The 15001-nt window shown below is 45.5% G+C and overlaps 1 protein-coding gene and 1 non-coding gene across 2 annotated transcripts; both read left to right on the forward strand.

Annotated features, from left to right (window-relative positions):
• Window positions 1–1833: 1833 nt before the first annotated feature.
• TNFRSF18 (TNF receptor superfamily member 18) lies at window positions 1834–13353 on the forward strand. The gene is made up of 6 exons (XM_032779945.2): window positions 1834–2093; window positions 4309–4452; window positions 7567–7654; window positions 8126–8223; window positions 9352–9477; window positions 11432–13353. Exons 1-6 carry the CDS (start codon window positions 1928–1930, stop codon window positions 11572–11574), a joined length of 765 nt encoding a protein of 254 aa, XP_032635836.1. The 5' UTR covers window positions 1834–1927; the 3' UTR covers window positions 11575–13353.
• TRNAK-UUU (transfer RNA lysine (anticodon UUU)) lies at window positions 12827–12899 on the forward strand. The gene has a single exon. It is a non-coding gene; the product is annotated as a tRNA-Lys (tRNA).
• Window positions 13354–15001: the final 1648 nt, after the last annotated feature.

Consider the following 15001-nt stretch of genomic DNA (forward strand, 5'->3'; position numbering starts at 1 on the left):
CTCTGATTCTGAGCGGCTAGAAATTCTCTGGATAACACAGAGGGATTCACACATAAGTGATTCCCTTGTGGCAGGGGAGAGAGAACCCAAAGTTTGGGTTACTTTCCCCAAGAGAATCCATGTTGGGGTTCAAAGACACATCAAGCTCTATTGGAATTAAATGATGGGACACAAGACATGATAGGCCAGATCAGACCCCTGAGTCCATCTAGCCCAGTATCACCCCTCACCCCAGATCAGACCAATGGGCCCATCTATCCTGGTATGCTGCCCTCTCCCTGCTACCCTGGTGTGACAGCCAGGGTCTGGACACCCTAAAGGGAGAACAGGGGGTCTGCACCCCAGAGAGTAAATAATTGAGCCAACTGGTTAAATACAATAATATTATGTGTAAAACAATGTCAAGTAAGGCCTTTTAGTGAAGCTCTTAATGTTCTGAATGTGATGGTGCTTATGAGATGCATAGACAGACTGTGGTTGTGAATTGATGTATTTATGTAAGGATAAAACTGGGCTCATAATTTGTGCTGCTACCTGCAGCTCCACCTCACCACAGGGACATGCTCAGCAAGGCAGGAAGGTGGTCAGCCCCAACTCCCCAGCCAGAGAAGACTAGCTCCAAGCACCTAGCACTGTACTACCTAGAAAAAGACAAGTCAAGGACCATTCAAGTTATTGGGAAAACACTGAAACAACTTGAAACTGAAAAGAAAATCCTAGTCTTGGAAAACTAAGAAAGGAGGGAACTTCTCTTTCTTTTTTTCTTTCTTTCCTTCAGAAAAATCTGCAAAGCCAGTTAAAAGGAGAGGGGTTTGAAGTGAAGGGTATCTAGAACCGAGGGACCGTCTCGAAGGTGGGGGGCTGTCTGTGAAGACTGGATCCCCATTATGGGCTAAGGGGCACGCTGGGAAACTGAGCAAAGACAATAGGTAGCTTGCACTAGAAGAGATTTTTTATCTAATGTATAATTGTAAAACTCGAGATTGTGTCTTTACATTGCTCTTCTGTGTAACTTGGATGTGCTTGCTTCCCCTTACTAGCTCCTCTTTGGATTGGTGGTTTTTCTATTAAAATAACCCTTTTGTTTAGTTTTACCCCAGACAGGTCTCTGTTGTGCTGCATGGTGCATGTGTCCCAAAGTGAACAGAAAACTGGGGAGCAGATTTCACTCCTTCGGGGGTGACAAACCAAAGGAGTAAAATCCCAGTGTCCGGTAGTGAAGACCCTGGTAAATGGATTTGGGGAGACTAGGACCGGAAGGGCTTTTGAGGTCACCGTTGAAGGAGGAACTAGGCTGCTGGAGCCAGGGTGAGAGCTTTAGTCCTGTAGGCTGGCTACTGGGGTCAAGGCTCTGAGCCATACACAGCATGGCAATACAGCACAAAGATACCAAAAGTTACCAGGCAGGCAGTGACAGAACCTCTTACTGGTCTAGATGATCCCCAAAACATCAACCGCTGATTGCAATGGAAGTTGAAAACCTGGACTCCCCGGGGTTGTCTACGCAAGGAAGGATTTCAGAATAGCTCAACGTTCAAACCCTTCTTTTATCCAAATTAACTTACAAGTGTAGACAAACCCCTTTGAAAATTTCCTCCTGCTGCTTCCAGGATGCTCCATCCTCACTGATTTCCTTTGTGAGTGGCCCCTTAACCCTGTTCTTAGTAGAAATTCCAGCTAGCTTGTGCTGCATTCAAAAAATGAAGCCTTGAGAATATGTCAATCTTCTCCCTGCCCCCTCCCCTTCAAAACAGGAACTGCGTAGAGGAAAAAAACCACATGTATGCGGTAGCCAAACGCTACAAAAAGTGCTCTGCTGGTTCAGAAAGCATTAGAGAGACAGGAGGCACTTGGCAGAGGGAGAGCTGAAATAAGCCCAGCTGAGGTACCTAAGCTGCAGCCACCCACAGGGAGAACAGCTTGAGATATGGCCAAGCAAAGAAGACTCCGTCTCCCCAGGCAGGGGATCTGCTTGGTTTTGTTGATGAACCTGTGGCTGAAGGTGGAGCTGGCTCTGGCGACTGAGTGCTCCGACGATGAATTCAAAGTGGTGACCAAGGGGGGTATTACAAACTGCCTCAAGTGCAGCTCAGGTAAGGGGGTGAGGGAAGGTTCCTTCTGTCTTGTCCATGTTGACCACAGAATCAATAAACATGGGGAAGGAAAATTTCAGTGTGACAGGAGCAGCAGTGTGTACAAAGGAAAGAAGAAGCCTGGGCTTCCCCCTTCTTGTTATCAGAGAGGGGCCTGAGCTGCAAAATTCAGACTAGATTTGTGTTCTTGTTTTTTAATCTGCCTGCACCCAAAGGTTGCCAGTGAGGGGCTGGTTTTGGGTTGTCTCTTTGCAGGAATAGGAAGGAGCAGGCTGCAAAATCTGGATCTGGCTTTGGATGCAGAACCATCCCAAAGCTGAAGGGTGGTTTGTTTCTAGCATGTTGGGCCACGCCCAGCGCTCCTTAGGATTCGCTGCCAGATTTCTCAGCCAGCAGGGTAGTCGCATCCTCTGCATTTGGGCTAGAAATGCTCTAATGTGTGGGACCGAAAGGAGGAGAGCTGGATTCTCCCCCAGCCTTGCAAAGTGGGTGTCAAATGCCACTAAATCATAATACTTTGCACGGGCCTAAATGACAATCAAAGGTGCAAGGTAATAGGGACCCAAGCCCAGAGGCTCAGGGTCATTCCAAACTGTGTGCAGGTCTGAGGATGTTCATGGAAGAATGCAACTAGGATGTGGTGGATTCTCCATCACTTGCAGTCTTGAAGTCAAGATGGGATGTCTTTCAAAAAGATATACTGTAGCTCACTCAGAAGTTATGGGCTTGATGCTGGAATTACTGGGTGAGGTTCTATGGCCTGCCTTATGCAGAAGGTCAGACCAAATGATCATAATGGTCCCTTCTACCTTTAATATCTATAAATTGCCACTCCATCATAGATCTAAGGTTCTTCTGGTCTGGCATCATGTCTATGACAGAGGCCAATGTTGGATGCTTTAATTGTGCAATATACAGCTAGTATGGATATACCTTCCTAATCCCACAACTGCTGATCAGCTGATGAAGAGGATTGGAAGCCATTGTAAATTTTACCCTGGATGGTGTTCTCATACAGAAATGGCAACATTATCAGCTGTAGTGTTCCTTTTTTCTCGCAGGCAGTTTTGCTGCCTAGACAAGGGTTTTGTTGTATTATGTGAAGGTGACATCAGATTCTGGACAATGTAAAGGTGTGATGCTCGCACACAGTGAAGTACCCCGTCCCCTCCCACTCTAGACTTAAGCATGTGAGTGGGTCTCAGCCCACTTTCTCAGTCTTGCACATCCACCTCAGCCAGTCACACCTTTGAGCTTACACTAATCTGTACTTTCTGTTTTGCCCTTGATGTTACCTAACTGCTGGGAAAACATGCAATTCTCTTTCCTCTAAATAACCCCCTTGGGCCTGGTGTCACAAGCCCTGGCCCTAGCAAATGTGATCAGTCCTTCATTTTCATAACCACTGGAGTCTCTCACCATTCGCTTTACTGTTCTGTTTTGTTTTAAAGGGTGTCAGAAATTAGAGATGGGCACGAATTGCAGAGTTCAGATCTAGGTTTGGAGCTGAGCTTCTCCTGATTTGGAAGCGGGAGAGGGTCGGCTCTCTGGTTTTGACTCTGCCTCAATTTATTTTGGAAGCAAATAAAAGCCTGAATGCCAGGGAGGAGCAGGGAATGAGAACCGTGGCATTGGTGGTCTGGAATCCTGTGGGCAGCCCTCTGACACAGGGACTTTGCCCGACTATGCAGGGCATTGCCAACAGACAGGAAGCTCGAGGGCTGAATGCAGAGTCCATTCCTATGCGGTGCTCCCTTTGGTCACTCAGCACCCATCACGTGAAATTTCCATTAAGTATCAGTGGGCTGCAACTGCCTGCATTTTTAATATGAAGCATTGCATGCTGGGACTTAATAGCTGTATTTTCCCATTAACAGTAGGGACAGCCATGGACTTCTGGGTGCTATTTTTGGCCCTGGGGTTCACTCACCCTGACAACATATTTGGCTCTAGGAATCCCAGTGTGCTGGAAAGTCACAGTGGGTCAGATTCTCCACATTTTACCTCAGTGTCACCCCACTTACTGAAACAGAGCCCTTCTGGATTTCCACCCTCGTAACTGAGAGCGTGTTTGGCCCCAGGTCTATATATCATTCCCAGAGGCACTCTCCTGCCTAGAAGAGGTTCTCTAGCATCACCCAGTAATGCCCAGGTTAAATAACAAGAGTCAGTTTCTGGTCTCTGTTATACCAAGTCTAACTTTTTGCTTTCCTAGCGACACCCGGCCTTTCGGATCCATGCCCTGACATCCTGAAACCGACCTGTAAGTGTAGTCCTGGATACCAGTGTAGTAATCTTCCATGTACGATCTGCAGTCCACTCCCTCAGTGTGAGGCGGGGACGGAGCTGAACAAATCAGGTAACTATAAGAATGCAAATGAGTCTGCCAAGTTGAGCTCCATAAAGGTGGAGAGAGATGTCAGTCAGCAGACATTGTACATACATTCTCTACATGGGTGCATTCTGGAAGCCTTCTGGTGGTAAGGAGAAGACGGCTCAGCAAGCCACACATCAGCTTTGAAGTTGCTGAAGTCCATGAAGAAAACAGTTCAGATCTTGAAAACACTAACATTTGCAAGCTCTTTCTGGGCTATTTTGCAGCTCTAAAATGATGGTGATGAGAAGGGAGTTGTGAAAATGTTACCTAAAAAGATGTGTTTTTTGCAGCCAAACAGGCAAAATGTCAAAATTCTTCACATTTCATTGCAAAAACTCTTCTCTAATATTTTACTCTATAATAAGATCATCTTTGTGTGTTCAGAAATTACATTGAGGAGCGTAATATAAAAATGATGGGTGGACAGAGTAAAAATTAGGCCAGGTTTCACTCCAAAAGAGTCCTGTCTCTGAGTGTAACCTAACCAAATGCATAGCGTTGGAAGTGGGGGGGGGAGGGTTCATTAAATTGATCCAATTTCACGAAGTGCCAAGTTTCAAATCTAATTTCTAATATTTTGCACAGCTCTGGGGCATAACAGCAAATATTCAAAGAAGGGAAATGAAAAGGGAACTGAAAAACCAGAATAGATGAGAAGAAGTTGGGATAGCGGGTTTTAATTTACCAGTGAATCATAGTTTAAAAATGGGGAGATAGGGAGGTGTTGTGGTTGAGGCACTGGCCTGAGACCTAGAAGATGTGGATTCAAATCTCAGCTCAGTGACACGCAGGCTTCTTGGGAGACCTTGGCAGGAAAAACATTTAATCTCTCACTGCCTTATTTTTTTATGGATAAAAAAGAGAGAATGGTACTTCCCTATCTCACAAGTAGGTTGACCTGATAGCTCCATAAATATGTAAGGTGTGCTCAGATATTATAGCAATGGAGCACAAACAAATAGGTGGATTTTAAGGAGGAGACTGATTCAAAACCCATTGAAGTCAATTGTAAGATATGCATAGGTTTTGTTTTGAAATTTTCAAAATGTTCTGTTTTGGTTTCTCGAGTCTAAAGGACGTTTTGTTTTGAAATTTTAGAACACTTAGACTAAAAAAGGGGTGGGAAGGGAGGTCAAAATCGGAGTGGAACATTTTGAAATGATGGAAACGAAACATTTCATTTGACCCAAACCAAAGTATTATTTCATTTTCTCTCATAACATCCCAAACAATAGCTCTCCCACTACCTCCTCTTAGGGGACTAGTCTACAGTCTAATGGATCTCCCTCCTCAGGGGTTTCTTCTACTGTCCATCTTAAAGTGCTCCTTTCTTATGTTGATCCCGCTCCCCCAAGTCGTAGAAATGCAGGGCTGGAAGAAACCTGAGAGGTCATCAAGTCCAGCCGCCAGTGCTATGGCTGGACTAAGTAAACCGAGACCATCCCTGACAGGTGTTTGTCCAACCAATTATTACAAATCTCTAGTGACGGGGATTCCACAAGCACCCTCGGAAGCCTAGTCCCGCACTTAACGCCCCTTAGAGTTAGAAAGTTTTTCCAAACATCTAACTTAAATCTCCCTGGCTGCAGATTAAGCCCCTTACTTCTTGTCTTACCTTCAGTGAATATGGAGAACAATTGTTCACCATCCTGTTTATAACAGCCCTTAACATACTGGAAGACTGTTATCAGGCCCCTCCACTCAGTCCTCTTTTCTCAGGACTAAACATGCCCTGTTCTGTTAACCTTTCCTCATAGATCAGGTTTTCTAAACCTTTTCTCATGTCTGTTGTTCTCCTCTGGACTCTCCAATTTGTCACATCTTTCCTAACATGGACAATTACCTCCTGTGTCTTACATACTACACTCCTCTTAATACACCCCAGAACATTGGCCTTTTTCATAGTTGCTGCTGTTGTTGATTCATATTCAGTTTGTGACCCCTATAATCGCCAGATCCTTTTCAGCAGAGCTAACACCTAGCCAGTTATTCCCCATTTTGTAGTTGTGCGTTTGATTTTTCCTTCCTAAGTGAAGTACTTTGCCCTTGTCTTTATTGAATTTCATCTGGTTGATTTCAGATCAGTTCTGTAATTTGTCACGGCCATTTTGAATTCTAATCCTGTCCTCCAAAGTACTTGCAACCTCTCTTAGTTTGGTCTCATTTTCATATCTTATAAGCATACTCTTCACTCCATTATCTGAGCCATTAATGAAAATATTGAATAGTCCTGGACCTAGGATTGATCTCTGTAGGACACCATTCCAATTTAGCAGTGAACCATTGATAACTACTCTTTAGTACGATCTTTCAACCAATTGTGCACCCACCTTATAGTAATTTCCACTAGACCACATTTTCCAAGTTTGTTTATGTTACATGAGACTGTGTCAAAAGCTTATGTTACGTGGGACCGTGTCAAGATATATCATGTCTATTGCTTTCCACCTGTCCACTAGCCCAGTAACCCCATCAAAGAAGAAAATTAAATTGATTTGGCATGATTTGTTCTTGACAAATCTGTGCTGGCCATTCCTGCTAACCATACTATCCTCCAGGTACTTGCAGATTCATTGTTTATAGACTGGTCATCCTAACTTCAATACCTGGAAAGACACTGGAACAAATCAATAATTTCCCAGGTTCTCTTTGTTCCCTTTTTTAAAGGCAGCCACTGTCTTTGCCCTCTTCCAGTCTTCTGGGACCTCACCTGCCCTCCAGGAGTGCTCAGAGATAATGGCTAATGGTTCTGAGATTGCTTCAGTTAGTTCTTTAAATAACCTAGGACGAATTTCATCAGGTCCTGCCAGCTTGAATACATCTAACTTACATAAATGTTTTACCAGTTCTTTCCCTACTTTGACTTGCATTCCTTCCCCTTTGTTATTAATATTGTGTTGTGTATCTGATCTCCATTAACCTTTTCAGTGAAGACTGAAACAAAATAGACATTAAACCCCTCCCTTTCTGGATGTCATCAGTTATTAGCTCTTCTCTCCATTCTCCATGTTTACTCTCAAATACTTGAAAATGGACCATACTTGTCTTGGTGCAATACCGCTGCCCAGAAGTAATCCCTTTTCTTTTCTCTCCTAGGCACCGATCACTTCAAATTCATCTGTGAACCCTGTAAAACTGGAACCTATTCTGACACTCTGAACAGCTGTTGCAGGCCTTGGACTAAGTATGTATTTATGGATTGAGGTCTTCTTTAGCAATATTCATGACACACACCTCAAGTGGCAACTTTTAAATTTTTATGAAAAATTAAAGCCACAGCAACTAATTATCCAAGAGTCTGCTGGGTTACTATTACAGGTGTTTTTGCTTGGCAGCATATCACATGAATCTTTTCTTTGGTTTTGTACCCAACAAATCTTAAAGTGAAACTCGTTTTCCACCTACTTTCAGGTCAAAGCCACAAATTGACACAAGCGTGGAAACAGTTTGAAACTGGGTCTGGGTGGGATTGGATCTTAACAAGCTTCTCAGCAGAACTGGTCCAGTGTATCCAGCAGGGGCAGCCATAATTTGGCCAGCTGTGCGCTAAACGAATAAAAAATTGAGGAAAGAGAGACAGGCTGAGTGGGAGAGGAGGAAGCGGGGGACAGAAACAGAGAGAGATCTTCTTAACAGTGCTTTCTCTTTTTCTTAGCTGTGAGAGTTCTGGACTACGAACAATCAGGCCAGGAAATCATACCCACAATGTAGAATGTGGCATTTTCGGAGCTGTGACCCCAGTTCAGCAGCAAGGTACGTCCTGGATGGCAGATCATTTACTTCAGACTCTTCTTTTCCTCAAGGCATTTAAGATCCCCAGGAAAAGGCACGATCCTGGGTTTGTGCCATCATGGTTGCTTGGCATGGAAGAAATAACCCTTGAGTTCCCTGTGGTATTTATGAAGCAGCATGAATTGCTGAGAAGCGCAGATTTGAACATCATGAAACATTGCTAATAATAACAACAAGCATCAAAGGGTCAAGAGGAGAAATGTAGGGGTGGTAATAGAACTGTTCCTTAGCAAACAGATTATTAGAGTTTTCCATCCGGCATCTGCTGCTCTTTAACAGGGCTATCTCGAGACACAATTTAGCAGTTAATCACCCACATTCAAACTTCCTTCAGTCTCTGACTCCCCCACCATGTGCTAGTTGTCAGTCCTAATCACCCAGGTGTCAATTACCAGCAGAACCTGGAAACTCAAGTTACTGATGGAAAAAAAAATATTGGACCCCATCCTGACAGGTGCCAAGTATCTCTAATGGGGCCCTGAATTGGGCTCAGAGATCACTGGAGTTGATGGAACTCAGCAGCCTTGGGCCCTTTGTATGCAGATATCTTTATTTCTACTGGGCCAGGTCACTGGAGCTGCAGTAAGGGTAAACATTTGGTCCATTGAGTGTTGAGTTGCTTCAGGGAAATCCTGGGTTGGGTTTGGCTTGTACCATGTGACACTCCATTGAAGTAAAAGGTAAATGGGTGAAAAGATAGTGCCTAGACATACTAGGTCCTCATTACAACACAGAGAGAGGTGGATGCTCATGTTTAAGCAATGCAGAGATCATGAATGCTATCTGTGTTTAAGCAATGCAGAGATCATGTATGCTATCCATGTTTAAGCAATGCAGAGATCGTGCATGCTATCCACAAACAATGATCTCCTGCACACATGATCCCAGGCCAGTTCTGGCCTTTGTGATTAATAACCTGGACTATGGTTTTCTCTTTTCTAGTTTCACAATTCATCATCTGACTCAGACATGGATTAGCATACTTCTCCCTCATTTCCTTGGAAGCATTGACTTCACTGTAGCACAGGGCTGGGCTGTGATCAGGTTATCTATGGTCATGTATTTCATTTCATCCCCCCATCTCATCAGATTCCAAGTACACTACCATCCTGGCGATATTGACTGCACTGGGTGTATTCATTCTCATCCTGATGACTTTCTTCCTGCACCTTTGCTTATGGACACTGAAGAAAGAGAAACTCCACATCGTTGAAGGTCTGTGCATCTGTATGGACTATTCCATGGTAACTGAAGGGAGGAAGGCATGGGTCAGTGGTTAAGGCTCTGCGGACTTGGTAGACTTGGATCAGTTCCCTGCTCCATCATTGACGTAGGTTGACCAGACAGCAAATGTGAAAAATTGGGACGGGGTGAGGGGTAATAGGAGCCTATATAAGAAAAAGACCTAAAAACTGGGACTGTCCCTATAAAATCAAGACATCTGGTCACCCTGCTTTGACGTCTTATGTGACCTTGAATAAGTCACTTCCGTTTTTATATCTACACTGCAATCAGAGGTGTGATTGCAGCTTAGGTCAGCACACTCACGCTATCCTTAATCTAGCTAGCAAGGCTTAAAATAGCAGTCAAGAGGTGGCAGTACAGGCTTCAGCACCGGCTCTGCAAACCCACTTGAGACAGTGGATATGTACTCACATTGCTAGCTCATGCTGTCAAGTCTTCGTTGCTATTTTTGGCTATGCTAGTTAGATTAAAGTTAGCATGAGTATGCCTACCTGAGCTGCAAATCACACCTCCGAGTACAATGGAAACCCTAAACCTATCTGTGCATTTGTCTCTCCATCCCTTCCTCAGAGGAATATTGCAAAGGTAAATATGCTTAGGACAGAGAGCTGCACGAGGACTGTGTAGATACAGATGTGATGTGTGTCATGAAGCAGACACTCTGGACGTATTGGCACCGTTTCCCAGTTTGCTTGCACAGCAGCAACCGGGGGGCGGGGGGGAGGGGTGGTTTTGTGTGTCTATGCTGTGTGCACAAGTATTTGTGGCCTGCAGGGAGTGTGAGTGTGCGAGGAATGGACAAGCAAAGGTTATACTGCCCGTTCTTCTAAAAGTATAATGTAGTTCAGAATCTTGAGCCGTAGCTGGGCTTAATCTATAACAGGCTCTTCCCAACATCGAGGGTCAGATTTCCATTTGTACTAAGAGACTAGACAGTGCTGTAGGTTAAGAGCTGTTAAGTGGAGGTAAATACATTCACATACAGTCCAAAAACCCGTTGCCCTGTCTGAGCAGTGCAAAGGGGCCTTAAGATATGTCTACACTGTAAAAAAAGCCCCTTGGCAGCGAGTCTCAGAGCCCAGGTCCACTGACCGACTCGCGGGGCTCACGCTGAGGGACTAACCATAGCAGTATGGAGTTCGGGCTTCGGCTGGATGCTTGGCTCTGAAACCCGGTGTTGGGGGAGTGAATCACAGCCCGAATATACACACTGCTATTTTTCGCCCAGGCTCTGAGACTCGCTGCCATGAAGGGTTTTTCCACAGTGTAGACACACTCTTCGCTTCAATGAGAATCTGTCCCAGTGTTATGGACAACGATCCAGTCATGTCCTGTCAGATTCATGAGCCGTCCACCTGAAGGCAGAAATGAGGCAATCCCAGGCTGAGGGCCTATCATCAGGGGTGGCTCCAGGCACCAGCACGACAAGCGCGTGCTTGGGGTGGCAAGCCACTGGGAGCGCTTTGCTGGTCACTGCGAGGGCGGCGTGCCTGCAGGAGGTCCATCGAAGCCACAGGACCAGTGGACCCTCCTCAGGCAGCTGCCGAAGGCAACCTGCCTGCCATATTTGGGGTGGCAAAATGCATAGAGCCACCCCTGCCTATTATGAAGGTACCCTAAGCAACCCACTTTCTGGCAGACAGTCCAAAACAGGAGACATTAGCCATTGTGTTGAGGTGTATAGTGCACAATATATATTTTCCATGTGGGTTGCAGCACTTGAGATATTTGCGGGCCTCACCTGGACTCATTCCAAGCTCTGATGCGATACGATACCCTAACATCTCTGGGTGGACAGCAAGATTGGGCTCATATCTGGAGCACCTGTCAGACACCCGTGAAACGCTGCTTCCCCGGTGCACGGCATTGTTCCTTAGAACCGCAAACCTAACGTCTGCTTGTTCCCTGGGTGTGCTCCCTACAGAGCCTGATCATCCTAGCCGTCTGCTGCCACCTGTGTGCCGCCTGGTCGAAGATTCTTACAGCTGCCAGTTCCCGGAGGAAGAACATGGAGGCAAAACCGCGGAAGGAAAACTCTCTTATTGCCCTTTTGTGGGGTCACACTGAAGTTGCAGAGGAAGTGCAAGCCGCTACCGGAGGAGCAGAGCTGGGCTTGTCTTTTCAAACATAGTGTGGAGAGGGGCAAAGGGGCAATTTCAAACATAGCAGCAAGAAGTGGGCTTTTGTAACAGAGTTTGTGTTAGAAACTGAGGAACAACTAACTCAAGTTGACATTTAGTGCAGTCAGAATCCCAGCTGCATGTTCCTCCTTTTCTGAGTCTAGCCCTCCTGAGCTCAGTCTGGGACTAGAATATCCAGATCTGATTTTCCCCTGAGCGTCACATGCTCATGACCCTGAGGGACCTCCCTTACTGCATGGCATCTCCATGGAGTGTCAGGGTCTCTCCATGAGGTCCTACAGATGCCTCTGTACTGGCCATGTGAGTACGTCCCTGGGGGACTCAACTGTCATTTTCATCAGTAGTTTTGCCAAGGTGGCGCGTGTGTCTGCTGGGCATATATGAAGGGAGCGGGCTGGGGGGGGACAAAGTGTGTCTAAAGGACCACATACAATATGCAAGTCTGCAGTCAACCATATTGCATTCCACTCGCCCCGCATTGCCTTCCATTTGTAGGTGAAAAAGGGAGCTCTCTCTGAATCTGTGAAATAGTTTTGCTGTCAGCTGGAAATTTCCTTGATGCTTCTGCTGATGGTGCAGATCTCAGTGCACAGCTCTTGTCCTTATATAGTTTCCAGACTGAGGTACCTCCCTTAATGTGGCTGTGAGCCCTGCTCTGGAGACCATCAAAGGCCCTTGTATGTGGTTGCAGAGATTCTTGCAGCAGAGCAAGAGCCTTGGCTTAGCAATAGGAGAACATGGGGGTGTTTTGTGTTCCATCACACGTCAGAGAACATTTACCTGGAGAATTTTTGCCCCGGGAGCCATTTTTGTTTGAGGAATAGTTAATTAAAAATGCAAACAATCAAAAACCCAACCTGAGGCCTATTTACAAACCATAAAGAATCTCTTTGTAAATAATTCCCACCCAGTTTTTAAACAAAACAGAGGCTAGGACTCACATTTTTGGGCAGGGCGAAAGGAAAATCGTGCCCCCAAGTTCTAGCTGGTATAAATCGGTGAAGTGCAATGGACGTGACCAGCAACTTCAGTGGGGCTACGCTGATGTATGCCAGTTGTGGATCCAGCCCCAGAAGTTTTGAATTTTGTTAAACTAGAACCCGAGATTTTCCCAGAGTACCACCACTGGTAAAATGAATCCCTTCTGCCTTAATTTAAAAGGTGAATTCCTCAGATTTGCCTGGCTAGCTCAGTTGGTAGAGAGTCAGACTTTTAATCTGAGTGTCCAGGGTTCAAGCCCCTCGTCAGGCACAGAGAGTCTATCCTCCTGTGGGATCTCCCAAGAATTTCAAAAGGCACACTCTCGTTCATGTTAGGGGGAGGGATAGCTCAGTGGTTTGGATTGTTAAACCCAGGGTTGTGAGTTCATTCCCTGAGGGGGCCATCTGGGGATTTAGTAGGGGATTGGTCCTACTTTGAGCAGGGAGTTGGACAAGATGATCTGGTTCCTTCCAACCTTGATATTCTATGATTCATCTTTTGGGTCAATCTCCTTCAACAGAGCTACTTTCCATTAGCAAAGGATGTGGCCTTTTGGCTAAGACTCAGTGTCTTTTGTTGACACCATACGACTGCTATGTAGTTTCCCAGCTCTGCCCTCCCCCCTCTTCCAGGAAAGACCAATAATTTTGGAGAGAAATCTCTTGATGACTAAAAGCTCCCTGAGCCAGGGTGAGGTTTTGAGTCAGAGTTCATACAAAGAAAATGCAAATATCACCTACCTCAAACCAGGACATCAATTTCCTCCTCTGATTTCTGGTGAGATAATGAAGTGACGTCTATAAGTTAAGGCAAGCACTGGAAATATTAATGTGTGGTGAATAGAAATTGCATTTTTCTCTTAAATGATAAAAAACTGTGTTATCCTTAGCTGTATGGACATGTAAAAAGAATGTAATGCAGTCCCATTGATAAGGCCTGCTCAACAGAGGAATCTCATCAGCTCAGGTATTTGGAAAGCAATTCGATATGTCTACAATTCCTGATCACACATTCTATAATCATTTGAGCTGATTGTTGGGTTCCTCACACTGACACGTTCCCGAAATTTCAGTGTGTCACCCTCATACTTCCAGAGCAGGGTTCCATGGGCATTTATTGTTCTAACATAGTTTTGTTTGCTTCCTTTTGTGTGTGTTACTAAATGTGGTGCGTTTGATGCAGTAACTGTAAGGGGGAGATCAGGTGGGAAGGACTGTCAGTTATAGCACAGTCTGAGAAGTTTGGACTCCTAATGCTGCCACTGTCTTGGTATCTGGCCTTGGGCAAGTCACTTAACCTGTTTGTGTCTCAGTTTCCCTATTTGTAGTAGAGTCATTGTGTGACATAACTGGTGTTGGTAAAGCCTTTGATGCTGCTGTAATGCCTTTCAGCCAAAGATTTCAAAGTATAATTCTTACTCAGGAAAAGCAGTATTTACTCCTGCATCCTCCATCCACCACCTTGTGAAATTTGACCAGTTCCCCATTAATTCTCCAACATTTACCATGACTCTCATGAGTGTGGCTAAATCACATCAGCAAAATGATAAAAATGAGGAGAACGAGGTTTGTTCTGCTCCAGCTATGGAATGTACAGATCCACAGCTGGGGTTGGAGATGAGGTGAACGGGAGGATACAGAGGGAACGGACCCCCAAAGGATGGCTTTGTCTTTGTCAAAGAGTTTACATTTGGAAGCTGTCATTTTGTGCATTGCCTTTCCTTTAGGCAGCCATTTTGTTTACTATGTACGTTTTTTTTAAAAAAAATCTTCTTGTGACCTTTTGTAAAGGCAAAATAAACATTCGCTCTGACTTGTATATCGGTGGAGCTAATCTGAACTGAGCCTAGATTCAGAAAAATTGTGGGGGTTTTGGTGGCTGCTTTCTGTTTGTTTTTAAATTCTCTTCTGTTGGCGGATTTATCTCTGCGCCCTTGACTGGACCGAGTAAGTTTTCTCCACACAGCTCTCCCGCAGACACCTGGCTCCCACCCTCACACACCCCTGCTGTTCCAATCCTGGGCTCAGGGCCGGATTAACCATTAGGCTAAAAAGACTATAGCTTTAGGCCCTCCTATTTTTAGGCCCTACTGATCGGATGGGGGGCACGGCTGGGTAAGAGGGGGTAGTTTGCTCACGCAGTCCTGCTGGAGTGCTCCTGCCAGCAGGAAAGGCAAAGCAGCCCCCATGGCTTGGCAGGAGCTCAGCCAGCAGCCTGCTGCGTCTCCCACACTGCAGGAACATGTTGCCGGGGATCCAGTTAACACCGGCGACCGGATGCTAAAAATCCAGTTTCCACGGGAACCCGTGCCAGCCGTGGGTGTAGTTTGAGCAGGCATTGCCGCCCGCCCCGCAATTTCTCCATAGCTGTCA

Source organism: Chelonoidis abingdonii, chromosome 23 (genome assembly GCF_003597395.2).
Source record: "Chelonoidis abingdonii isolate Lonesome George chromosome 23, CheloAbing_2.0, whole genome shotgun sequence".
NCBI lineage: Eukaryota > Metazoa > Chordata > Testudines > Testudinidae > Chelonoidis > Chelonoidis abingdonii.

Coding starts and splice junctions, on each gene's coding strand:
- TNFRSF18 (XM_032779945.2), top strand. CDS start 1,928: ATGGCCAAGCAAAGAAGACTCCGTCTCCCCAGGCAGGGGATCTGCTTG. Junction 7,655..8,125: donor TGTTGCAGGCCTTGGACTAA/GTATGTATTTAT, acceptor TCTTTTTCTTAG/CTGTGAGAGTTCTGGACTAC. Junction 9,478..11,431: donor GAAACTCCACATCGTTGAAG/GTCTGTGCATCT, acceptor TGCTCCCTACAG/AGCCTGATCATCCTAGCCGT.